Consider the following 27,897-nt stretch of genomic DNA (forward strand, 5'->3'; position numbering starts at 1 on the left):
GTGTTCAGCAAACAGAAGGATTTACTCGCATCCAGTTCCATTGGCTACATGAATACAGTATGTCGAAGAAAAACACGGTGGTTGAGGTAGATGATTCAACTATTGACAGAAAGGCTTTTCAGAAGTGCTGTCCACATATTAAACAAAATATTTTTTTGTCCGCTCTCTCTAACACAGATCTGATTGTCAAACAGTACATTATAACCTCAAAACACATCAAAAATAATGTATTTATACAATAACAGAAATAGTAGAGCTGTGTTCTTGAGCTGGATTAGGTAGGATTGTGTTACACAGTTCAGGTCCTGAAGCTTTGAGGGTGAGGTGGTTAGGTTGAGGACTGTGGAGTCACTCTAGGGCGGTCTGGCTGCGTCTCATTCCCTTCAGCAGCTCGTCTCGGCTGAGTAAGTACTGTAAGTGAGAGGAGGTGAGGGTGCCAGGATTAGTCTGAAGAAGATCTGCTGAAGTTAAACCTAGTTAAGCAGAGTTAGGGCCCCGATCAGACCAAACACAGTTTTTAGGTCTGAAAATGATTAAAAAAAAAATAATAATAATAATAATAAGAAGAAGAATTTTGGTGACTTTTAAAGGGCTCATATTAATGCTAAAAAGAACATTATTTGGTGTATTTGATGTAATGAAATGTGGTTTAAGGTTAAAAAACATTATTTTCCACATATAATGTTTCTCTTCTATGCCCCACCTTTCTGAAACGCGTCAATTTTTACAAAGCTCATTGGTCTGAAAAGCGAGGTGTGCTCTGATTGGCCAGCTATCCAGTGCATGAGCGCCTCAAGCGTGTGATGGAAATGTTACGCCCCTCACACTACTGTGATACATGTCCCAGTGAGAACACCAGCTCACGTTGGTGTTCTCACTGGGACATGTATCACAGTATGGTGACAAAACAAAACAAGACAAAAACAACAAAACCCATTACAAACGAGGCATTTGTTGCATCCAGTGGGAACATAATTACTGATAATAACGTTTTTTTTTTTATGTGATTGTTATTTGACCTTTTTAACATTTCTAGGGTTCTCAAAAGCAAAACCTTTTAAAACAATTATTATACTGGTGCACATAAATACAGAATATTAATTTAATTTTCCCTTAATGATAATTTCAACAGAACATGAGTCTTACTACAACTACTAAACATAAATATTTATGCATTTAGCAGACGCTTTTTTCTAAAGCGACTTACAGTGCATTCAGGCTATATATTTATAAAATATTTTTACCAGTGTAAAAAATTTGTTTCCTGGCAATTGAACCCGTGACCTTTTGTGCTGATAAACGCAGTGCTATACCACTGAGCCACAGGAACACATCTAATAATAGTAATAAATCTTTAAGTTGTGTCTGTTAGAGCAATATATGATTAATTATTATATACATGTATAAGTATATATTTAAGCTATATTGCATTGGAAACTCCAGCAATATTCACATTGCTAAATTATGTGTTTTTTTTTATTTTCAAATTTGATAATTGTATCATTTTAAATATACTGTATATTTAGGTTAACAAACAATTAGAAGAATAATTTGTTAATAGACACCCTAGAGTAAAAAAAAGCAAGTTATCCACTTACTGTGAGGTTGTTAACTCCCCTGGATAAGGCCTCGATCTGCATCCCTGATCCTTTAGTGTGCAACAACTGAAAAACCAAGATATCAATTTAATATATCAATGTAAATAAAAGAAGTTCATATTCATCTTATAGTCATAGGCAATTGCAAATATAGTTACTAACAGATGGAATATATTAAGCAGAAGCAATGGGTGATAATGAAGTGCTAATATTGTGAAGACAGTGAAATGTATATTAGAAAGTACCTGTACCTTAAGTGCATGAAAGTCCTTTCCCAGCATGCACTTCTCCACATTGTGAAAATGGGCGTTTGGTGGTGGCCAGATGCATGGATGACAGCAGGTTAATGCTTAATATTTGCAAATCATGCATGTCGATGTAACTTTTCAAAGTTGTTGTTAAAATATGATTTTGTTTAGAAATGTCTACAGCTGGGAAAACATATTCATCAACAATGATAAAACTAAGGGGAAAAAAATATATATAGCAACTCTGTGTCATCAAAAAACACAATATCACTGTGATTGAGGAGGTTTATTGATTATGTCACAATATTTTGGATTATATGTCGCTACATTATCTGAAGAGGCAAGATATCTACCTATAAAAATACTCCTGTGCATTTTATTGTATGAAAATAACCTCATCAGATTATTTAATACGTGTTGCTGAACATTTAATAGTAGTCTGTATGCCATTTTAAAAATTCACCATAAATACACCATTAAATTAATCCCTAAAAATGCAAATATTGCACGAGATTGTACACACTGTCTTTTAAAACAGCACAGATGTTAGGTTACAAAAATGGAATACTTGTTAGATAAATCTCATAATACATTTTTTGTTTACAATTCACAAAAAAATGCTATAAAGTTGAATGTGTCTGACTGTCCATCACAGGATACTTGGCACTATTCTGCTAAACCCTGCTGCCTTTGTGAGATGATAAACCCTTGGATCCAAGTCTTCCTGCAGTGTCCATACTGAGGTCTTGTGTCCATCAGTGAGGGATGCTGGGATGTTATTTAATGGCACTGAACATAGCCAGGGTGTCGTTGGGAGGTTGTTGTGGTTTTGTGGGATATGGGTGGAGGGTTATTGTCTGCAAGCTCAGCGGTGACAGCTAGTAGAGCGTCAGATCTGTAGAGCTCCCACCTGCACCCGTCTCTCTGGGTCCCTGTCGAAGATGGGGCTCAGGCCCCTGAAGCCGCTGTAGGGCCGGCTGGCCCCGTTGAGCAAGGCCTGGGCTTGTGAAGTGTCTAGAGGGCAGATGTAGTCTGTGGAGTCGTCAGATCGCTTCTTACGGTGACCAAAACTGGAGAAACCTGTCTTGCGTGGCTGAGGAACAACAAATTAAGAATAATACACAACGGCTTGAATAAAAGGAAATAACATATATAGACTACCAGTATAACGGTTAGTTATAGATATCATAGATTTCTTTTTATTTCATTTAATTGTGCATGCACATTTCCAATATTTTTACATTTAAATTACCTTAAATTATAATTTACAATTAAATTACCTAATTGCCATCATCTAATGCGTACTAAAAGTTAATTTTTAAAACAATAATTTAATAACACTGTTAAATCTTTAGCAAATGAATATATTTTTTTACATTATGTTGTAATGCCCAAATTCGCTTTTAGTTTGATTTAGTTTTTAGTGGTTTTATCTGACAACAATATTATTATTATTATTATTATTATTATTATTATTATTACTACTACTACTACTACTACTACTACTACTACTACACATTATTATTATTATTATTAAAATCACATTTTCCCACCAAATATTATTCTTTTTTCATTATTATTAACTTCCATTTAAACTAATATTTAATTAAATTAATTTAATTAATATTCAAATAACAACAACAACAACAACAACAACAATAATAATAATAATAATAATGTTTTTCCCCCACCAAATTCAATTAATTATTATTAAATTCCACCAGTTTCATTAATTAATTATTACATTTAAATGAATTAAAATGAATGAAATGAATTGGGCTGGATACTAGAAACTACCTTTTGATACGACACACATTTTGATTAAACAACAACAACAACAACAACAACAATAATAATAATAATAATAATAATAATAAAAAACATTCACCAAATGTATTTTTATCTTCATTAATATTAAATCCCATTTAAATTAATATTCAAATAATAATTATAAAAGTTTCTCAAGTGATTGAAACTACCAAACTGTGACAACAGACCAGACCTAAACAATAGAAAAATAATAAGAAACCCTTTAATGCAGTGTGTCATCTTTACGGGACAGAATATATTTTTCACTGCAGAGTTAGCGTCTTTTTAAACACACACTCTTTCTGTTATCAAGAAAATTAATGGTTCGCTCAACTGCCTAAAAGACGATGAAAAAGTTTAATCTAAAGCTTCAATGTGCTTAGTAAGTGTGTCACACACTGTAGGAGCACTTGCTCAGCACATCTGGTCTAGATGGACTAAGCGAAATGCAAGTGTCAAAACACATGTGCTGCATCAGCAGAGATTAAACAGGAAGCGGGCAGCTGAAGCATGTGTTTGCACATGTTCCGGCTTCATTCAGCACGGAGGAAGGCGTTTCTAAAGAAGCGGTCAGCAAATCTGTGATTGCTCACCCGGACTTTAGCAGTGGTGGTCAGCGGCGTGTAGCCTGATGATTCCAGGTACTCTTGTTTCTCCTGCTGAGCCTGAGAGCCCACCAGCGTGTTGAAGTTAGTGGCCAGATGCCTCCTCAACAGAGTCTTCTGAGGCGGGATGTTCAGGAGCATCGCCAGCGTGTCCGAGTTAAAACGAGGTTCCAAGATCTGGGGGAAAAAAAGAAAAGATCTTGAGTTGCTACGGTGTTCTGGGTAGTTCCTAATGTGCTGCTTTGCATTTTCTAGCATGTTCTGGTAATGGCTGGCTGCTGGTTGTTCATCAGCTCAAGTGAGAAGCGTCCATAAGAATTCATTAGGAGAAAGTTTACTCACTATGAGTCCTCCATGCACTCCGCTGCCTCTCAGGTTGGGAGCGTATTCTGCCAGGTCAACCGATCTGAGCCACTCCATCACACGGTGATTGGACCACTGAACAACCTCAGAAGGCGACATCTTATTCTGTCAAAACAACCCAAATTTGCATTTATATAATGAGAGTTATCAGTTCTGGAAGTGTTGAAGTCGATTTCTGTTTATTTCATCCTCACCTCATCTCCAGGTCTTCTTTTGAGGCAGTTGGGGTTGAACTTGTTAACATGTAGGACGTGGATAGCACACTTGATGCTGAGATGATGCAGTTGACTGGTGACTTTCAGGAACAGAAGATCGTTCTGAAAATACAAGCAAAATTGATCACATATGATGTAATAGTCCTATAATCGGATTGGCAAGGCCCTATAGATGTTTACCACTGTCAAGTACTGCAGCATTCTACCGTCCACACGTCCTTCACTGAACTGGTCTTTATACTGCGGTAAACCAATATCATCCAGCCAACCTGTGTAGAAATAACACAGTTTAGAGTGTGTCGTTTCTTATTTGCATTATCTAAAATACATATGTGTGTATTTATGGAGAACTAGGAGTGTCACATAATTTTTTTTAATTCATTATTATTTAAGTCTTCAAATGTACAATTAAATACACACTTAAAAGTGCTTAATGTATGTTTTAAAATGTAGTTAATAAGAGAGCAACAATTAAAATGTTGCATTTTTAATACATTATATTATTAATTCCAAGTTCAATTTTCAATGTGACATTTGTTGACATTTTTATACTTTAATTAGAGCTGTCAGATGATTAAAATGTATAATATAAATAGTTACATGACGTGTCGATTAATTAATCTAATCTCAAATTAAATTTGGCTGTAAAATTATCCACAAAAGATAGTTTAAAGCTTGTGTTAAATGAGAAAGTATCAAGTAAACACTACAAATAGTAGCTTTAGAAATAAATATTTTTATTTGATTCAACATAAAATGTATTACACATAAACGTTTAGGCCAAGACCTAACAAACTATGGAACCTAAAAGAAGACAGAAAGTGAGAAACAACGCAGAATTTTTGTTCATACAACTAAAGTCACTGATAAGCAAATCAGCTTTGTTACTAAATGTCTTCAAATTACCTTCATTTATGTTGTGCAGAAGAAAGGTTTGAAATGACAAGAGGGTGCGTAAATGATGACGAAATAAAAGTTTGGGGTGAACTACCACGTTAATGTTTATAATTATTATTATTATTAATGAAATTATACTTTAAATAAGAAACTAAAGCTGACGCTAATGTCTTTGATTCATTAGGCTTGCTTGAGATCTGCGCAAAACCGATCACCGCGAAAAGTGTCCGAGTTACTTCCGATTTTCTTCACGTATGCCAAAAAAATCTTTCAATTGTATGAAATGTAAGATGATGTATAGGGCTGTGGGTGGGGCCAGTGCGTTAACTACGTTAAAATATTTTCGCGCTATTTTTGACTAATTAATTACGTGTTAAACTGACAGCCCTCAATTTAACTAATATACGGATAAGTAATTCATTGTCTTTTTTTACATGTGTGAACAGTATTATTTATTTATAAATTGTTATTCATATTCAGAATGCCTGCATTGGTCTCATAAGTTTGGTTTAAGGGTACATACGTGTGACCCAGATGTGGTCCAGTTCAGAGGATTTCTCTGTGACTTTGGTGCTGAATGAGTGAAGAGCCAGCTGGAGCTTCTTCCTGTGGAGCGGATGTTTAATTCCCAGCTCCTAAATGTGAAAAAAAATCAAGATGGTTGCAAAAGCATATTGGTTCTTTAGTAATTATCATTGCCAAAAAAAAAATGAAAGACATATTTAGCAATGTTCAATTAAAGAAGCATAAAGCCTTATGTAAATGCTATAAAGCAGTTCTGATTCACTGGAAACCAAATCCGAACATTTAATGGCAGAACAATTTAGTAAATCACACAGCATTACTGATGCGGAACAGAGGTTAAAGCCGCCCTGGCAGGTTGACCCAAACCAGGAAGTGATTGGCACCACAACAACCTGAAGCGAGAGGCATAGCCAAATCATTTCACATGGACCGCCAGGTGTTGAATGAGGAAATCCGATTGTTAAAAACCTGGACGCTGTTGATGTAAGCCACAGGTCTGAGTTTGTTACTTGTGTCAAAAGTATCTCTCACCTTCTCGAAGTCCTGTGAGGAGGCCGAGAGTAGAGTCTGACCGCTAGTGACCCACTGTCTGGCCATATTCACATACTGACCCAGACCAAACTCCTCCATCCATGCACACACCTGATCACATGACCATTTCGAGAAGGGGGCGTTCGTGTCACTGCAGAACACGAATGTAGATATGAGAAACAGGAAAAAAGGTGCTTGTTTATGTCTAGTAAATCTCATTGTAGGGGCTGAGATACCGCGCAGAGGCGAGTCGAGGGCCGGCCGTGGCCCTGAAGCCCCCTCGCTTGAAGTCAGAATCAGAACTGTCTGCAGGAAGACTGCCTGACTGTGTTCTCCTGATCCTGTAAAACAGACCAAAAATAATGAAAAAAAAAAAAAAAAAAAGGAGTAGCCAGTAATATCACAGGTCATCATGATACAATCAATTCAGGATACAATAAAATTTTGCACTACATGCACCTTACACTAATTTCCATAAGCTTTTCACACAATATCACTTAAAAATACATCATATTATAAAACAATGTTTTTTTTGGAAGCCGTCTTCGAACCAATAAGAAAACCTTAAATACTCACTTTCCCCACAGTTTTCGAATGCCTTTCTGGTTCTTCTTGTGCTCTGGTGAAACGGGAGACTGCTGACCTGATTCTACTCCAGACGATATCGGCGAGAGGTCAGACAGGGTCGAGTCATCCGTCTTCTCCGCCTTTCCTGTGAATAGGAAGTAATCCACTTAATCAGTTATGTGTTTCTGTGTTTTCATAAGTTTAGTATTGGACTGAATACACATTCTATCTTTACCCACCGAGCGCAAACTGATCATGCTTTCTCCGCGGCCCTGCACCAAATATTAGCCATGCAAGAGAGCAGAGGAAAAGAAAGCAAAGACTTAAGTCACAATGCTGCAGAGCGGACTTTAATTAACTTCTGTGGAGCTCATTTTTAAACTGAGAGAAGTTGATATTAAAATCATAAAAACAACAGTAAACTAAAATAAAAATCAATACAATAATTGAATATTTCATTACAAGGTTTTAAAAAAATATGGTAAATACATCAGTCGTCTTTTTAAATATGTCAAATGATTGAGATTTAATTAATCCATCAAGAATGATTCTATGTATAGCATTAATTATTTAGTAAATAAATATTACTATATGTAAAAAAAATGCCTTATTCAAATACATATTCCTTCATTATTAAAAATAATTTATATATCTTTTTACACTGTTAAAGTTTCAAACTGTCAAATTTATATCCATTCCGATGGAGAATGATGGAGGTAGTTTAAGTAAATAAGCAAACAAACCCAAGTGAAAAATAAATATACTGAAATGTATTTGAAATACATTTAATTCATGCTATAAGTATACTAAAAATGCATTTCTAAAAGTAATAGTCTGCTAAATTGTAAAAAGAAATGTTGTACTTAATGTGCCTTAATTTTGTGGAAGTAGTGCTAAAGTCCAACTAAAGATAAACTGACTGAAGTCTATTTGATTGTGCTCAAGTGGAACTATTGCAAGTATACTTCAGGTGCACTTTAAATATTTTGCATTTGCATAATGTTCAAAGATCATACAATCCTAATGAATAGTGAGAATTAAATACATTTTAGGCTTTTTATTAAGAAATGTGCATTGTGCGGTAGTAGTACAGTAATAGTAGGGTTGACAGGTTTTCTTTTTTACTAAGTAAAGCAGGGCAAACGCTTGTAAACGTTTCTAGTTTTAGCATCAAATTTCTGTAGCCTACATGAAACCCAAATGGTTTTCTTCTAATTCCTTTTTTTCCATATACAGTACATTATATTTGCATCACATCAAGTGTGAAAACTTTAAAAGCAAAGCAGCAAGGCTCATACAGTACAAACTAAGTCTAATCTCTGAGAGGGAAGAGGGAGAGGAAAAATAAAAATCCTCTGCTTCAGCTTTTAAGAATCAGGATAGGAGAGCTTAGGTTAAATCCAGTATGACACAGCAAGCGTGTGCTCGGAGGTCGCATGCTAACGTGAGATTGAGAGGACAATACCTAAAACTGGAGCGCTGGCGCTTCGACAGCGATCTTCGCACCGAGCGAGAGAGGGGAAACACACGCAGCCCAAGAGATGGATTAGTCAGAGAGGAAGAGTAAAGAGAAGATACACAGAAGCCCATGCAAAGACACCATAGTGTTAAAAAGCAGAGTAAGATGGTTAAAAAGCTGTTATGGTCAAAAAGCTTAGAGGACAAAAGTTCTCAAAAAATAGAAGAGCAAACAAGCACAATAACACCAGCTAAGGTTATACAGTATTAATAATGTCATATAATAAAGATTATGGCTGTGTCTGAATGCATGCTTAAAAAAATGCAGGGAGTATACAGAAACATACAAAGAATACACTTTATATATATATATATATATATATATATATATATATATATATATATTTATATTATTTAGTGCTGTCAAATGATTAATCGTGATTTATCACATCCAAAATAAAAAGTTTTTGTTTAAAAAAATATATATATAAAAATTTAAATGTACATAATATACAGTGGCATGCGAAAGTTTGGGAACCCCTTGCAGAATCTGTGAAAATGTGAATAATATACAAAAAATAACAGATCATACTAAATTTATGTTATTTTTTATTTAGTACTGTCCTGAGTAAGATCTTGTACATAAAAGATGTTTGCATATAGTCCACAAGACCAAAAAAAATGCTGAAATTATTAAAATAACCCCACTCAAAAGTTTGGGAACCCTTGGTTCTTAATACTGTGTTCTGTTACCTGATGATCCTCGACTGTCCTTCTGTTTTGTGATTGTTGTGCATGAGTCCCTTGTTTGTTCTGAACAGTTAAACTGAGCAGCGTTCTTCAGAAAAATCTTTAAGTTCCTGCAGATTCTTCAATTTTCCAGCATCTTTGCATATTTGAACCCTTTCAAGCAGTGACTGTATGATTTTGAGATGCATCTTTTCACACTGAGGACAATAGAGGGACTCAAACTCAACTATTTAAAAAGATTCAAACGTTCACTGATGCTCCCGAAGGAAACAAGATGCATTAAGGGGGGGGGGGGGTGAAAACTATAGGAATGTTAAGATCAAGGTAAATTGTACTTAATCTGTGTTCCGGGAAACATACAAGTATCTTCTGTTGCTGAAGAACGCTGCTCAGTTTAACTGTTCAGAACAAACAAGGGACTCATGCACAACCATCACAAAACAGAAAGAAAGTCGTGGATCATCAGGTAACAGCACACAGTACTAAGAACCAAGGTTTTCCCAAACTTTTGAATGGGGTTATTTTTATAATTTCAGCATATTGGACTATATGCAAACATTTTTTTATGTACAATATCTTACTCAGGACAGTACTAAATAAAAAAAATAACGTGCATTTAATATGATCTCTCTTATTTTGTTAAAATTTTTCAAATTTTCACAGATACTGCAAGGGGTTCCCAAACTTTTGCATGCCACTATATGTGTGTGTACGGTGTATATTTATTACGCATACATAAACACATGTATTTATATATACACACAAATCTAAAATATACACAGTACACACACAAATATTATGCAAACAAAAACTTTTATTTTGCATGTGATTCAACGTGATTAATCGATTGACAGTATAATATATTCATTTTTTTTTAGCTAATGAAATAATTCACCCAAAAATTCAAATTTGCTGAAGATTTACTCAGCCCATCCAAGGTCCAAATTAGTTTTTCCATCTTTTTGCTTTGTTGTGTTTGTGTTTCTTCAACAGATTTGGACAAATGTAGCATTTTGTGACTTGCTCCTCTGCAGTGAATAGGCGTTTTTGTTTTTGGGTTAACTATTACTTCACTAACTGTGGGTGCTGTGAGAAAATAGCTTACTCAGGTTGAATTCGCTGTCTTCACTTTCATCAGGTGACAGCTGCAGAGGGGAAGACTGCTGCAGTCTCACTCCGTTCTGCTCTGGACGGCTAAACTTGCCCGGAAGCGTCTGGAATTTGTTATTTTCAGGATTATATCGGTTCTGTGGAAGAAATGCATTTATCTTAGCGTTTAAATATTTATGTTTACAATATGATTTTCATATTGCTATAAATGATATTAACCATTAAAATGCATAATTACAAACAGCTTTAGAATTGAATGAAACACAAATAAACAAATACACATTTTATTAGAACAACAAGAATGTAAGGTCTAAGCGGCTTCTCGTTAATAAGCATTTTTATTCAAATAAGCCAGGCAAACAAAAAGATATGCATACGTAATGTTAACTAATGCATGTGCATACAGCAAAGGCGACTGTAGTGCTTCTGGTGTTGTGTTTGCTGTAGTTTATTAGTATATGTTAGCTAATAGTACCTCTAAAACAGCCTCTACTGGTTGGCCCACTACATGCTTAAGAAAAAACAATAGTCAAAACACACAAACATACACTCATATAAGTCACATTGTTAGTTGAAACACATAAAATCAAAGCACTGTTGTTCATGTTAATCTAGCAACAAAGAGATATACGTTGAGTTGAGACATTCAGACTAAAAGCATTTTGTTAATGATATGAGTTAGTTGGGCACAAGAAGCAAAAGAGTCATATTTATTTATACAAAATGATTCAGGTTTTTGTACCATCGGTAAGCTTCCGCTCTGGAGTTCTTCCAAGCTGGTGGACAGCATCCGTGGCATTGACCTGAAAATAAAACCATGCACAATTATATTAAACAAGCCTTGCTTATGTTATTGCAGAATAAGAGCATCTTATTGGTTCAGGTTACTATCAAATATAAGCCGGAAGCACATACACATGGTAAAAAAACTAAACGATTGATGACCGTGTCCCAAAGATTTGCAACATGATCATTTCTGCTTAATGTATCTGGGTAATTGATTGCTGTGAAACAAAATGAAGCATAATGTCCTAATTTAACATGCGCAAAGAAATACTGAAAACATTGAAATATCAGAAGAAAAACTTAAGCTACTACTAGAGCGATTAGTAACAGCGTGTGTGGTGTGTGGCAAAAACATCACTAGAACAAGGCCACTGCTACTTTAGAAAGCCTTTAAGACAGGCACAAACACACACACTCCACTTGCCATTGTCTGCTGTAAAAGCCCAAGTCGCCAATGGATACCATCGAGGTCTCCATGGAGGGCTGTATACTGCGACAGCTGGGCCAGAGAAGGATAGAATGGGACGGAGTGCAAGGAAGAGAGATAGAGTTGACAAAATCACATTAGGTTGAATGGGACGAATGGGACAGCAAAATGATCCTTCTCCCATAGAGGCCTCTTGATCCCTATTGCCATTAAGAACAGCGGCCCACAGAGACTCTGCTGTCATCAGTGTACTGTTAGTAACATAAACTCTTGCTCACCTGGAGTCCAGTTCCCTCTGTAAACATGGAGGAGAGACAAGGAGTGGCGAAGGGCCTCGGGAAGACATCTGTGGAGAGTAAAATACATGGAACGTAACCAAAGATGAACCAAGAAATATGGAGACAAATTGATCATAATCTACACCTTTGTGTTTTAGCATTTTAGAAGTTTTCCAAATTGTCTCAGCAATTTCAAATTAAACTGTTTATTCAAACACTCTACACCACTGTTTTTTTGTCAATAAGATTGTTATTTTTGAAAGAAATTCAAATTCAGTTCTTTTAAATTGATCAAAAGTGACAGTTAAAACATTTCAAATGTTACAAAAGATTTCAAATAAATTCCGTTATTTTAAACTTTACATTCATCAAAGATGCTTTAAAAAACGTGTATTATAGTTTCCAAAAAAATCAAGCAGCACAGTTTTTAAGCAAGTAAGAAATGTTTCTTGAGCAACAAATCAGTATATTGGAATGATTTCTGAAGACTGGAATAAATTACATTTTAAAATATATTCCAATAGAAAACAGTTATTTTAAATTGGAACGTTATCTCACAATTTTCTGTATTTTTGTATTTCTAATACATGTAGCATGAGATAATTCCTTTTAAAAACATATATATATATATATATATAAATAAATTAATATAAATATATATATATAGCACAAGACTTCGGTATCTAAATTATTACTACTTAGTGAATATGAAAATATGAGATTCTTATGTTAATGTGCTTATGGTTGTGACATTGTGATTATTTCAAAATGACCCGTTTTTTCATTAATGGTCTGGTTGTTCTAGAAAGTGAATATACTGTAAATGAAGTTCAAAACAGCCAGAACATGCAATTTTACTGTGAGATGACCCGTTTAAAACCTTGAACGGTACCTGTAGCTCTGATCTGACAATGTCAGAGTATGCTTTATGCGTCAGGGTTCTTATTTTTCGATTGCCACTAAGATCCTCTTCACTGCTGCCAGACAGCAACGTATCATTGGCCACTGAAGAGACAGAGAGAGAGACAGATAATCACATTCAGTGTCAAAATCATCTAGTTACAGTGGGAAAAAAAAATTAATAAAGCAGTAAAATTAAGTTTTCGTCAAAGGTACCTTGAGAAAGGGCCAAGCCGTCCTTCAATTTTCTGTACTGGCCCAACAGAAGATTGAGTTCCTCTATGTGTCGATCCTTCAGAAACATAGTAGAGTTGATGTTTAGTCCATAAGCAAACCCCTCTACCTGTTACAACACGCATGCTGCTTCCTGCTGATTATAAACCTGTTGACAAATGCAAAGCACACAGATGTTTGCTTACCTTTTGATTATTGGCAGCTATTAGTGTCTCCATTCCAGTTTTTAACCTCTGCAGCTCTTGATCTGTAACAGAAAGAGCAAACAAAACTTAATATGCACCACATTACATCATTATGGCAGTGTTGGGGAATTTAAAATACAGTTTTTTTCCCCCAAAACTACAGTCAAGCTATATAAAATGTTTTTACTTTTAGTTAGTCACTCCCCAACACTGCACTGTGGCGACACACTCGATTTACAAAGCACACAAATAGATAATGTTGAAGTAAACTACACCTCCTGAAAAGTTCAGAAAGATGTGATGGTCTTTCTGAAGGTTTGCCAAGAGAATTACAGTAGTTGACAGGTGAAATAACATTCTCTGTAAGTGTGTACAGTACATGCTTGTCCAGACTGACACATGCTTTTTGCAAAGCAGTCAATTACTCCAAGACTCATAGCAAAACGTCATGCTCAGAAAAACTGTCTCTGTAACCGACATTATAGACAAAAATAAATAAAGTCATAACCATATATATATATATATATATATATATATATATATATATATATATATATATATATATATCAACATTCAAAATATTAGTAAATAAATATTACATTTTAAGAATGATATTTTCATGTTTTTCAATACAATGGGCCAATTTAATATTTTTTTAAATTATTATCTAATATATTAAACAGAATATATAGGAATAAATGACAAATAAAATCAAAGCCAACTATATTTTTTTTATTTAATATTTTGTGAATAATATTTTCTAATTCTATATTTAGCATATTTAAATTTATACATTTAATTTTTACCATATTATGAAGCAATTTAATTTTTGTATTTTAATTTATTTTACTGCATACTTTTTTTTTTTAATATGTACTATATATATTTAACAACATCACATAAAATCAAAGTCTTTTCACACACTGTGATGGCTCGGAGTAACACTTCACAGGCAATAAAACACACCCACTACTGGGCTGTTAATAATGCACAAATTATGAGATTAACTGCAACAATGTGCTACAATGAATTTCGAAAACATACAAAACATAGTAGTTGATTCATCGGGTCTTTTTCTTTTTTTGAACTGGCCTTGGTCCTGCATTAATGAGTTTTAGCTCACAGAACCATGGGAAAGCAATGAGTGGCTGCGGGGTGTGACAAGCATGAATCAGCCACTTAACACCCCCTCCACATGCACAAACACACACACACACACACAGGAAGCCATTGAGGGGATTGGTGCGACAGGCTTGACAGCATGCCAGTGTACATTAGTCAGATTGACAGAGAGATGCTAAGGGGCAGCTGAATCAAACTGGGGGACAGCATGGGAGGATCTGAGACTTTGAAATGTGTGCTTACGTTTGTCTTTCAGTTTTCTCTTATACACCTCCTCTACTACAGGGAGCGGTGAACAGCAGAGGCCATAGTGATTACCAAAAAGATCCATATGTTAGTAATTTCAACACTCACATGAACAGTTTCCAACACACATCGCCACTCCCATGCAGCTAGTTTTTGGTACTTTCCACAAACAGAGTACACTGGTGTCAGATTATTACAGAGGCAAAAAAATATGTAAAACCTGTTAGATATGTTAGATTAATTACCATTTAAAGTAAAATTGATCTAGCATGTTAGATCAATCATCCTTGTTACCCATGTTATAATAAGAAATAAATATTAAACAAAATGTTTTTATACAACCCTGTTACTCATTTCTCGTGCACACACACACACACACAAACTAATTTAGTATTATATACGTTTTGTCTATTTAATTTTGATATTTCTGCTAGAATACCAATAATCAACAGTCAAACCAATCAGGGTTTTAAACTGTGCCAAACTTAGGCGTAACAAGGGAATGAAATCCACATTTTCTGAAAGCTAAGCCCTAATGTGCAAAACGACTTAATGACTAAATATACTTAATTATTAAGTGTTTCAGGTCCAATTTTGTCCCTTATTAGTGAAAAGTATCTTTTTTTTATTTTTATTAATGTGATGCTAAATTATTCTGCATTGAGGCCTCACTTCAGCAACCGTTGGGATTAATCTTCTTAGAGGTACCTCTCTCTGTGATGTCATTGCTGATGGTTCCTCGGGACAGAAGCTGGTTCTGTAGACACTCGATTTCAGCATCCTTTGTAACAAGCAGCTGCTGGAGTTTGGCAATCTCTGTCTAAAAAAAGAACCACATTAGCAGATCAGCAAATTTCAGATAACGGTAAGATATCTTCAGCTTTAACCATAATTTGACATTTTTACATAAGAAAGAAAACAATGAGGTCCACATTTTACACAACGTCACGGTGAATCTTCAATATCATACTCATCACATTAATGTTTTTTGGGAGAACAGGGGAATCTGACATTGTCAACACAAAAGCAACAGGCACAATGGGGTAAAAAGGTTAAATGACCTTCACCATTTTGGAGGGTGACAAATGGTACTTCCACACTTAAAAACACCAACTATATTGTCACAAAACAGGAAACAAAAAAAATTGGACTACCACAAACAAGTAAGCCTTTTCTGTTTAGCATATTGCTAACATTCGTATACTGTACCACCACCATCATCATGCTCAGACATGATTTTACAGAACACCAATTCAAGTAGCTACGCTGGTACTATAGCAGGCTACAAGGTTGAATTTTTAAGATGATGAATTAACAAACACAACAACTCTTTCCACATTTTAACTCTCTAGATATGATAGATTTCTGACTCTCGCTTTATATCAGCTTGAAGAGATTACACCGGCCATACCCATAGGAACAAAATTCTTTGGCAGCAGATTCCTTACATCAGTGTCCTGACTTTGTAAATGCTCAAATGTTAGCAGATAACACAGACGACCTTCTCTGATTTCTGTGCCACCAATGGCACACAAATGAACATTGCCCCATCTGTCATTGATTAGTCAAACAGAGAGAAGGTTATGTGGGTAGTAACAGGCAAATATGAGTGAACTAGGGAAAATGCATTTGTAGTATTTCATTAAATGCTATAGAAAAACAAAAATACATAATGTAATGTAAATAAAGAATGTATTGTATGTTCAGATATAGTGTGTGAATCTGTTTGTATCCCCATATTGAACTGCTCATCCCTTGTTCCCAATACAGACAAACCTTACAATCTGCCAGAGGATGAAGTCATGCATACCTAATCTAATACGCAAATACTCACACAAACATACACATGCTTATTTCATCAATAAGCACAAGGCAAACAGCGATAGATTATCTATAGTAGCCTATCCACGTCTGGTTTAACTACACTACTCACTTCAACACATAATGTGTTTTAAAAGATTGCCCCTGAACCATGTAGACCTCTATTATAGGCTCAAATTTTCGAGAGCAATTGCAAGCCGTCTAAACAGGTCTGCATTAAAAACTGGGGATCTTTAAGCTGTAAGATTTCTGCACAATATTCAGTAGATTGTCAACAACTGACCGAATGCCTGTTACATAAAACGGGTGACTAATCTTGCTCTTGGAAGGCCACCTCCCAGAATGTTTTTAGTGATGCTGAAAACTTTGATTAAGTGGTTCAGGTTTGTTTGATTGGGGTTTTAGCTAAGCTCTGAAAAAATTTGGCCTGGATTGGATTCACATAAAACGAGGGTTCAAGAGGCACAAGGACTGGGAGCTCAGAGAGGCATAACAACCAAAGAAGTGGACATTTTCAAGAAACTATGACAAAGCTTGGAAAACGTAGACCCCCAAATCTTGAGCAGGGGTGGAAGTATTATGAAAGCAACCCTGTCTTAAATGGCACTCTTGATGCAAACTTGCAGTCATTTGGTCTTTAATTGTTGGACGTCCCTGTGGTCCTCAAGACCGCAGGGTGTCCCATTTTATGATTCAAAAGCATATTTCCCATGTGTCGTCAATAAATCTTAAAGGGTGTGGTCAGATATCCAGCAACATTACTTCATGTGAACTCAAATAACCGAAAGGACTAAGGGTGCCATTTTTGGACAGGGTCATCCTCGCCCTCTCCTTTGTGTCCTACTCCTCAGGAAGGATGACAAGGGATAAGAAGGGGGAGCGGGGTTAAGCACCTGAGCTGTCCGACAGCGCTCCTCCCAATGCTGTCGTTCTACCTGAGTGTGCTCAACCGTGAGCTTCAGTGTAGAAAGCTTGGTCATGAGAGACTGGTAACAGACATGGAGGGAATAGGTGATAGAAAGCTGGAGGAAAAGAGAACGCAAGAGGGACGTTCATTATGCTGAGAGCTGAAGAGTTTGTGAGAATGCAATGAACAATTGAATAAAAAGTCCTATTAGTATGTATAGAAGAGTTACGGGGTCAACGCATGAAGTTGCATTGACAAGAGTTTGCAATTTGGGGATAAGCCAACATGGATAAAGAGACTGTTAGTGAATGCTGATGGGGCAGTTAAAGTTTGTAATGAACAAAACAGAACCACAAGAGCACCAATTACTAGGCTGAAGTCTAATAGGATTCCAGATTAAATTTACATTACCTTAGTGGCTTTGAGCTTCCTCTCATATTGTGATTTCTCCCCCTCCAGTTCTTCAACTTTGCTCTTAAGAAGGCGTAGCTCTTGTAGCAAAGCCTGATGAATAGAGCAGAAGAATAGCAGAAACAAAGAAGAACAATTACAAACCACCTTGCCATGGCAAATATCCAGCCATTCTGGCAACAACTCCTGGAAAAACTATGCTTCTTTCTAAGGTACAGATCCCCTAAATTGCGTTTGCAGAAAACATTTAACCCTGAGACTTTCCTGTGCATGTGGAAAAATGTTCTTGTGTACACTCGAAAGTTCCAGGAGCTTTTTTTCTGCAAGTTTCACTTTAGGGGATCCATACTAAGGGCTTTCACATCAATACAAAGGAATTCAAGAGAAAGGGTTTGGACTGACCAATGAAACCCATAAACCGTGCAGTTAAACGACAAGAAAGCGCTGGAGATTCCTGAAAAACCTTATTAGTTTCTATAGGTAAGATACCTTGAGTCCTCAAATATCAGAATTGATCAAGGAGAAAGAATCTAATAGGGTCACCACTAAGCCCACAGCCCTTCTGGAAGCTTTCTGGAACTACTCAGCAACCGTTAGCGTTAGTGAACTTCCATCATGCAGGTTTACACCCAAAATAAATCATAAGATTCTGTCATTGGAACACACTGCAAACACCAAAAACCATGAGATTCCCACAGTGGAGCCCGCAGACACATTGGTTTCACTGTAGGAAGAGTCAGTTAGTAGTAATTCCTGTTGGAGTGTCCAAAAGTGAGATGGGGAATGGTTATGTTTTAGGGTAAAGCAAGGAGATAAAAACAGGGTCTTGAAGTAAGTCCACCACGTAATGAGGATCTGCCTACATTCTCTCCTCCGCTTCTACAGCGGCAGCTGCATTCCTCAGCATCCGATGCACCAAGGCCCACATCGGGGCTCTGGTCGAGAGCCTCGCGTGTGCCATTGTCCCCCAGGCTCTCCAGGGCCCTCTGCTCCTGAATGCGATTGCTGATTTCCTCCTGGAATTTACACATCTGCTCCTGTAGTTCACTAATTAGATTAACCACACTCTGAGAGAGCAAAAACAAGAAAGCCAGAAAAAAAAAAAAAGGAAAACGTTGATCAGATTTGGAAACAGTTATACATAGACATATATGGTCTTATGATTAATCTGAGTTATCTGAATAGGCATATTTATTCTTTGGATTTGTGCGCTTTTGGTTTTCATATCTAATATATCACATGTACACTCCAGACAAGCATTTCTGGAGGTCCTTTAAAGGGATAGTTCACCCAAAAATGAAAATTCTGCCATTAATTACTCACAGTCATGTCTTCCAAACCAGTAAAACCTTTGTTCATCTTCAGAACATAAATATTTTTGATGAAATCGGAGAACTTTCTGACCATGCATAGACAGCAAGGGTTTTACCATGTTCAAGGTCCAGAATAGTAAGAACATCAATAAAATATTCCATGTGAGATCAGTGGTTCAAACTTAGCTAGAAGTTACTTTTTGTGTGCAAAGAAAACAAAAATAACTTTATTTAACATTTTCCTCTCTTCCGTGTCAGTCTTTGACATGCGTTCATTGATTCATTAAACTACACTTGAACTGATGTCACATGGACAATTTTGAAAACGTCTTTACTACCTCTTTGGATCTTGAAGATTTCAGTTGCGTTACTGTCTATGTAGGAACAGAAAGCTCTCAGATTTCATGAAAAATATCTTCATTTCACTACCAATTTTCAACAGTGTATATTCACATACCTTACATGTTGTCAGCATTATGTGTCATGCTTGAAATAATGTTCTTCTGTATAAATGGTAAAGGTGGTGAAAGGACTTGATTTGTGACCTACTCTTTGCCAGTAAAAAAAACAAAAAAAAAACTACTGACCTACTTCTCAATTTAAAGAAGGGTCTATATGAGGACAAGCTTTTCTGGGAACCAAGATACAACATTTCAGAAAATAAAATGCAGGTGCTTGGGATTCTAATAAATGTCCAGATGAGTAATAAATAATAATGCAATACTTCATCTGGCACATATGACAGTACTACGTACTGATTACAAGATCTGACTTTAGCAAAAAGTATGTTAACATTCAGTTTGTTTTTCACTTGTGAAAACGTGAATGATTAGTCAGGCTAATCTGGGCTATTCTGACAGAAATGCAAAAGCTGTCAGCCAGAGGAAGTTTCATATGATATTCCCCACGGATACTAAAGCTGATGATAAGGCACACGTTCCAAGTTTATATTTAGCTCTATGCTAAAGGTTTGTGAGTGGGGGAGATGTGTGTGGCGAAAGTGTTTTGCGCCTGTGGTATGTTCAAAGTGAATTTCTGCCATTCTGTCCCGCTCAACGGAGCCTTGCAGCTGTCACCCTTGAGGACAGTGTTTGTTGATGCAACAAATGCAAGGAGAGCTCAGTTACAACACAACCAACACTGTGCCGTGACGCTATGGATTTATGAGAAGATGCAAGAAAGAGAGATTTACAAGACTGAGTCATTACTCCGTAAACCCAGAAATTTCAACATTAACCACCAGTCACAGAATATGCACATACTTTTGTAACAAGCAAGATGTGCACTTTTTACTGATTTGACTAGAAAGATTAAGGCTACACATTCAAATTTCAAAAAAGTATAAATATTAACTGCAAAATGCAACACACATAACTGAACAGCCATTAACACCTTTTCATTCTGTTTTCGCTTCACTTCTAAAGGTGAATGACACCCATTGCAGATACGTGTTAAAAAGTGTGTGCATGTTTTGTGCAGCTGAACACTCGTCAAGACAAGCACTGAGCACTTCTGGCGTCTGTCATTTTACGTTCATCAAACTGCCTGTCACTGTCTCCCATTTAGATCCACCGCATGCTTTTGTGCCTCTACTGATTAGCATCTTCCCTTATCAGCGCATTGCCTTTCTGGCACCGGGAGCATTTGTGGGACGTAGGGTTTGAATGTGCATGTGTAATTGCCTGGGTGTGTGTACATAGCTGTAAATCATGTTTCTGTAAAGCACACTGTCAGTGTGGAAAGGCTGAGGCTGTGTGATAGCCCAACTCAAACGAATGACAAATACATAACAATGAGACATCTTTTGGCTCAGAGTCAAACTCCTTCCTGTTTTGAGTTCTTGGTATACCTACCTGAAATCAAACACCAGGAGAATGCTTACATACTTGTATAGAAATTGAAGAGAGAGAGTTTTCTAATTACCAATGGCTTTTGATTGAGGATACCAAAGCAAATGTATGCTCACTATGAAAATTCCCATGAATTTACATTCCTATTCATTTCCATGGCTCTACAAGGCTGTGAATTCTCTGGTATTTCTAGGTTTTCCCATGGCCCTTGGAATCCCGTCCACTTTCTTGTTTTGGAAAATGCTTTGAAAGAAAGACCATTCCATTTTTAGACAGAAAACCAAAGATGTAGAATGTTCAAGATAAATAAAGCTCAGAACAGATGCTCCTTTAAAGTTTTATGGTGTTTTCCGGAGTCTCAGTTTAGTCTGTTGGCTCTGCACACAGTGCATTACACTGTGAGTCCGATAAGTAATTAGGTGTTAAGAGGTGATAAAACTACAGGATCTACATACACACACCACAACATAAACAAGCCCCCACAACTTCCCTGTTCCCTAGTTATGTTTCCAAGCGGCATATGGAAACACCAGATTAAATGTCAGCTCAAAACCTTTTGAGCATGTTTACTGATCTTGGATTTCAACATGAAGCTCTTGGTAACGACAATGTTGTGTCAAAAATTAGTTACTCTTCAATAGGACCATATACTTTTTTATCAATATACCTCTAAATGTATATAACAACACATATACTGAAATGGCTGCTTCGGTGTGTGTGGATTCAATTGAATTAGGGCCAGCAGGTGGACAACAAGACACAGACACTCAAAAAGACCTAAATAACATCATCCAGTCAACAAATCTAAACCAGCATTATAAAGTATTCATCAGTATTACTTTATGAGGAAACAGGAAAACATAACAGTTGTCAAACAATTCCTGATATTAGGGGTGTCAAAATTACTGGTATATCAGTACCAAATTGATAATAAAATATAAAAGATATATAAATTATTATGACTTTATACAAGCACACACAACTTAAACATTAATATTATATATATTAAATATTATATTAAATATATAGTGTATCACTTAATATTTCTATAGTTTATATAGTATAAATTGTTAGTTACTAAAATAAAAATAATAATGTTAACTTTTTTAGTTTAACTAAATCTGAAAATATTTCTCAATTTCTGTAATTTAAATAAAGCTGAAAAGAAATCAAATTATTAGATGAAAACTTACAAACAAGAACAAAAAAAACAATGCAAAAATAAATTAAGCCACCTAGAAAAGAAACTAATAATGATGAGTAAGCACATAACATAAAAATTATTCTAAATTATTCTATAATATTTATTCAATTAAATTATTTGCTGTGATAATAAAATGGAGAATCATGAAAACAATGTATTGATATAGAGTACTAATGCTGTGACATCTGCACAAACAGAGGAAGTAAACAGCCATGGGCTTAAATAAGTCTCATTTAGGGAACTACAATAATATGATGTTAAACAAATACTATCTCATAACAGATGAACCCACTGCCCTGTATGAGCTGACAGACTGACACAGTACCTCGGCTTTATGATGTTTCTGCTGTTCGTCCATATGGTTGTGTTCCTCCTCCATGCCGACTAGCTTGAGTTTCAGATAGGAAACTTCATCCATGAGTTCCAGTTTCTGCGTCTCCAGTGAGGTTCGGCTGACGAGCTCCTAAAGCACACACACACACGTTGGTGAACGCATGGTGACACACAAACACACCCACACAGTTGTACTGTATACAGTGACAATCACACAGCACACAGACGCTCCTCGCTGCTCCACTGCCAAGTTCTCTCATAGTAACGCTTAGGCCGAAGCTAAGCGCCGCTAAATATACTCAAGCAATGAACGCTATTTTTACTTCCTCTGACTCTCTGGTGCCTGTATGTGAGAAAGTCGGGAGGGCCAAAAGAGGGAAACTTTGTTTCTCAGCATTCCTGACACTATGGGCTAAATACAGCAGGACTCTGAGAACCTTTGCTAACAAGTGATTAAAAAGGGCATATATAGTTTTGTGCACATTAAAAAACTAAAAGTATTGCAGTGAAACAATTATGGTATCAGGCGGTAAAACTGTGGCATTTTGATATTTACTATTGTGGTCAAAGATTACAATATTCCTAAACCATACAAAACTACACAGTATTACAATATAGTATCATGTAGAAAAGGTCCACTTCACACACATCTCTTTATTGAAACGTTTGACAAATTTATTCAATTTTTCATACAAGTGCAAAAAAAAAATGTCAGCAGATTTCTTCTGGTCCTAGTGATGCTTATGTCTAGCACTGCCCTCAAACACACCGACTGAGGATTTCAAATAACTGCACTTCCTCTTTCACCGTATGACTTCCTCTTTGTAGTTTCTGAAGAAGAACACAAAAGTCCCATGTTGTTCTAATGATCAGAAAGCTCAGATTGTGTGCTCATGTCTCTAAATATATTTTCTCATATTAGTTTAATCTAATAGAAGCATCCCCCAATCAACAATTGATGAGATGGGAAGCTAGAAACATAGAATTTGCAAATGGCTGCGCCCACTTTTATGGGAAGAAAAAGGTGGATATAATGCAATTGAGAAATTGTGGATACAATGAAAACAACACAAAGTTTCCTGGTAGACTGATGAAATACAGTAAGCATGAGTCACAATCAGCCACCAATGTCACAGTCTAGATCATACAGAAGGGGTTTTCGACCGTTTAAACTCCAAGACCCTAAATGGCCATAATAAATATTTAAAAGGCTCAATGGCTTTTACAGTTGTAAGTGATTTACTGGATATGGGTTATGGATATATATATATATATATATATATATATCCATAACCCATATCCAGTAAATCACTTACAACTGTAAAAGCCATTGAGCCTTTTAAATATTTATTATGGCCATTTAGGGTCTTGGAGTTTAAATATATATAAAATATTTTTAAATTGGCATTTCTAATAAAATATTATACAGCTTTGAATAACTAGAAAAATGTATATTCATACAATGTACAAAAACACCCATGTAGTAACCTACTCAACATCCAGGTCTAGTGCAGTTTATTAAAATAAATAAATACTTAAATCAGTCCGAGGCTAGCTTTTACTTTACTTCAAATTAATGTGAACTTTTCAGAATAAAATACATTTTACAATGTTGCATTTTCATTTTTTTAAACAATTTTTCTTACAATAATAATATTTACTTTCTAAATTTAACAGCTTAAAAAAACTAATACAATTAAAACAAACAAACGTGAGGGCTTAAATTGAATTAAGCATTGACATTTCTATTAAAATATCTTGAATCTCCTGCAGTTCCTTCAGAAAACCTCTAGGGGTTCACAAACTTCCACTTGGGGAAAAGCTACAGTATTATCATAATTCATAAACTATAAAACAGCTCTTTGCACTTTTGGTAAGCAATACAGCACATTTCAACATCATATTGAACAAAGAAGCCAACAAAGAACTATGGTATTTAAAAAAACTGCCATGTCTAAGCTGTGAGTTTACTTGCCCCATCAAGCAAGGAGAACATGAGGGCTCTCTCCATCGCTCCATCTCAGCATTCCATCTCGATATGATTGTTGGCACAGCCGTTCTGTTATGGAATCCTGAACATGATCCCAGGCAAAGTGGGCCATTCTCATTAATATAACCTTAAATTGGTATGAAACTGATGTGGTATGTTATATAGATTATATCATTTCTAAATTAATTGTATTATTCTTTATGTATCTAAATTACATAACAATATTTTCTATCATTGTGTTATAATGTATATTAGTTATAATTGTTTTAAATACTATTTCATGAATTAATCAATAATTGACCCGCAGAATAAAAATAAAAAAAACCTTGACGTGCAAAACACATTAATCATTTAACCTTTTGTACACAATGACTCAAATCCTTTCTGTCCGAGTAAGTCTGTGTATTTCTTCAGCAGATACTAAAAACATTAATATTCTCCCCACAAAGCATTCACGTCTGTGGTTTCACTTGGCAATACTAAAGGAACATAGCGGTTTCAAAAACAGTACTTTAGAAATTAAACTAAACCATTTCTCTATGCAAATCAAACGGACAGTTGCCAGCAAACAGCCACTAACATAGTGACTAAAAGAGTTTTATTACAAATCCACCATCTTAAGCCAGTTAATCACACAGTAAACATATGAAAAACATGCACTTTCCTCATACTTTATCGTAATAACATCCACACAAACAAACAACTAACTTTGCAGAGACATACATGGATATAAAGGTTTAAAGGTATAATTATGCCAGGACTGGCAACCCACATCCATAAATCAAGTACACTGAAAATATGTACCAAGTCTGAACATTTAATCTGAATTAAGTCTACACCGTTACATCTGAAACTGATGGAAAACCATAGACTGCTCAGGTTTCAGTTTTAGAAAAAGTTCACAATTTCTTCAACCAAAACCATCATGCAGAAGATTGAATTATTTTAAATGTCTCTTCTTTATTTCTCGCTGATATCTGCTTAAAACTTGAGGTAAATGACAGCAAGTATGTGATCTTACCTGCTGGAGCATTTCCTCAGTAGAAATGAGTTTGTGATGATGTTCTTCCAGGGAACTTTCCAGATCTCTGATCTTTTCTCCTTGAGCTTCAACCTGGTCAGTGAGAACACTCACCTAGAACCAACAGACAGCAGACAACGTTCACTCAGGCTAACATGAAACCTGGCCAGTGTTTCTCGGTCGTTTCCTCCTACAGATATGCTAATTGACGATTGCAACACACATGCAACTCCAAAGTCCAAACAGCAGAGAGATGTAGTCCTTCAAATGTGCAAATTTGGGTTAAAAACAGCCATGCCTTCGCCCTGACACACTTCCATGCTAACATGTGTGCCTGCTTGAGTTTCAATTGTTTTGAAAGTGTCCTTTTGTTCAGCACCAACTGAAAGACTGCCAACCAGCAGGACAGGTAAAAGGAGAAGAACAACACCTTGAGGGCATAAGGAGCCAATCACGTTCATCAGTGTTTTAGAGCTCAAGACAATGCACCAATCAGAGAGCAGGAGGGGCAGGACTATGGAAAAGGGCCACTTTTTTGACACTTGTTGCAGAGTTAGACAACCTAACTTCTTAAAGGTGAAGTGTGTAACTTTTTTATGTTATAATACTTTCTACAAGTAAGCCTTAAATACTCTGTGGTGATTATGAAACAGTTCCTAGATTTGTTTGCGTGCCAACTACTAATAATTAATCTACAATGTTCTTACTACAGTAATAAATTATTAAACTATGCTTAGGAGAGGTTTGCTAGTATTTTCCTAATGGTTTGTGCACATCAAAAACAAAGCGAATATTCACATTTTTACATTACTCGCTCTAGATTACTCAGTGTTTTTTTGCATCACTCATGTTAATAAATACAATTTTCCCTTTTCTGATTCAACCGGATGTCAAACTGGACGTGTCGATAAGCTCTTTGCTGATTGGCTTGTGTGACAACTTGTCATGTGAATTTCTCACTCGAGTTGAAATTTTTCAATTTGTGCAGAACACATGATTGAAGCCTTGTTTATATTTTCGCACCTGCTCTGCAGAGCGAGCCTCTGCTGACTGCACACACATCTTCCCAAACGGACGAGTGTTTATACTTGTCGTGTTCACCATTGTATTAATCTTTAAAATGACAGGGGGCGACTCGGAGTATTTGTCTGCTAAAACCATCGGGAATCAGCGGTGAGACCGTGAGAGGAAGTAGCACTTAGCATCTCACGTAGAGTTGATAAACGAATTAATTTCTTAAAAGCCCATAAAGCTTGAGATTTTTTGTGTAATTAGAACAAAATACTGTATATGGATATGATAGCTTTTGGGTTTATTTCTCATTAATATATACAAAACAACATTAAGCAGGACCCATGTGCAAAGTTTTGGTGTGCACAAACCATAAGCAATCTGACCTACAGATTATGTTTGATGGATGATAAATTGCCATTGCCAAAATTTTATCATATTTATTAACTGAATGATATAGAAGTCAGCAACTACATATTCTGGACAAATATTTACTGTTTACAGCCGGATGTCTGCTTTGGAAAAACCTCTGTTAAATGAACACAAATAAGAATGCTTGTTTACAGTAAACACATGCCATTCAAAAGCTAAAAATAGTCTAAACTCTCACTGTGGTGTCCACCATCAAGGCTTCGTAAAATGTCGAGTTACACCAACCCCCGAACCTGTCTACAGACTGTCCCATAGCTATGTGATCTACGACCATCCCATTGTGCATTAGACAGGCAGCTGTGTCACCAAGGGCTGCAGCGCGGCAGTGTCACATGACTCTATGTTCACAGAGACACCACAGTCCCCCGGTTTGACCCTGGGAGGTTTTACATGCATGTTGGCTAGTTGTCTTCTAATTGTGTTGACACTGTGACTATAATGCTGAGTTGAAATGCCTTGGAGGCCTGAGTGAAAGATCTCACCTGGAGAACCAGAGACTCTTTGTCCCCTTCTAATCTCGCCAGCCGCTCTTGATAGGTCTCATTGTTGCTTGAGCACTGGAGGTTAACCTGTGGAGACACACACGTGTACATGTGTTTTAAAACAGAGAAGTCTTCTGGATTGTAAGTGAACTTCTGCGACTTGATCACTTGAAGTGGCTGTTTTTCCTCACAAGAACCCAAATATCCCCAGTGCAAGTTGTTTCAGGTTATAATCAAATTGTGGGGACATTCATGGACATCTATAGGT

General features: G+C 36.1%; 1 protein-coding gene across 19 annotated transcripts in view; it reads right to left on the reverse strand.

Annotated features, from left to right (window-relative positions):
* The window catches only part of ppfibp2b (PPFIA binding protein 2b), a 55,801-nt gene that overhangs the window by 1,309 nt on the left and 26,595 nt on the right, over positions 1-27,897 (reverse strand). For 3 of the 19 annotated variants that reach the window (XM_026202274.1, XM_026202291.1, XM_026202286.1), the window contains 26 exons: positions 27,630-27,716; positions 25,705-25,818; positions 22,686-22,823; positions 18,857-19,060; positions 17,994-18,086; positions 15,563-15,674; positions 14,852-14,887; positions 13,487-13,548; positions 13,284-13,359; positions 13,060-13,172; positions 12,168-12,235; positions 11,887-11,961; positions 11,419-11,479; positions 11,152-11,187; positions 10,672-10,813; positions 7,598-7,630; positions 7,368-7,503; positions 7,028-7,132; positions 6,792-6,942; positions 6,259-6,370; positions 5,019-5,107; positions 4,818-4,940; positions 4,603-4,728; positions 4,249-4,437; positions 2,757-2,939; positions 1,599-1,664 (listed from right to left, as the gene is read on the reverse strand). In XM_026202274.1, the coding sequence (XP_026058059.1) occupies positions 1,599-1,664; positions 2,757-2,939; positions 4,249-4,437; positions 4,603-4,728; positions 4,818-4,940; positions 5,019-5,107; positions 6,259-6,370; positions 6,792-6,942; positions 7,028-7,132; positions 7,368-7,503; positions 7,598-7,630; positions 10,672-10,813; positions 11,152-11,187; positions 11,419-11,479; positions 11,887-11,961; positions 12,168-12,235; positions 13,060-13,172; positions 13,284-13,359; positions 13,487-13,548; positions 14,852-14,887; positions 15,563-15,674; positions 17,994-18,086; positions 18,857-19,060; positions 22,686-22,823; positions 25,705-25,818; positions 27,630-27,716 (2,730 nt within the window). Of the gene's footprint in view, positions 1-172; positions 412-1,598; positions 1,665-2,117; positions 2,940-4,248; positions 4,438-4,602; positions 4,729-4,817; positions 4,941-5,018; positions 5,108-6,258; positions 6,371-6,791; positions 6,943-7,027; positions 7,133-7,367; positions 7,504-7,597; positions 7,631-10,671; positions 10,814-11,151; positions 11,188-11,418; positions 11,480-11,886; positions 11,962-12,167; positions 12,236-13,059; positions 13,173-13,283; positions 13,360-13,486; positions 13,549-14,851; positions 14,888-15,562; positions 15,675-17,993; positions 18,087-18,856; positions 19,061-22,685; positions 22,824-25,704; positions 25,819-27,629; positions 27,717-27,897 lie in introns of those variants that run through there. The other 16 variants (XM_026202279.1, XM_026202288.1, XM_026202287.1 and 13 more) reach the window with 14 other exon arrangements.

This window comes from Carassius auratus, chromosome 25, assembly GCF_003368295.1.
Source record: "Carassius auratus strain Wakin chromosome 25, ASM336829v1, whole genome shotgun sequence".
NCBI lineage: Eukaryota > Metazoa > Chordata > Actinopteri > Cypriniformes > Cyprinidae > Carassius > Carassius auratus.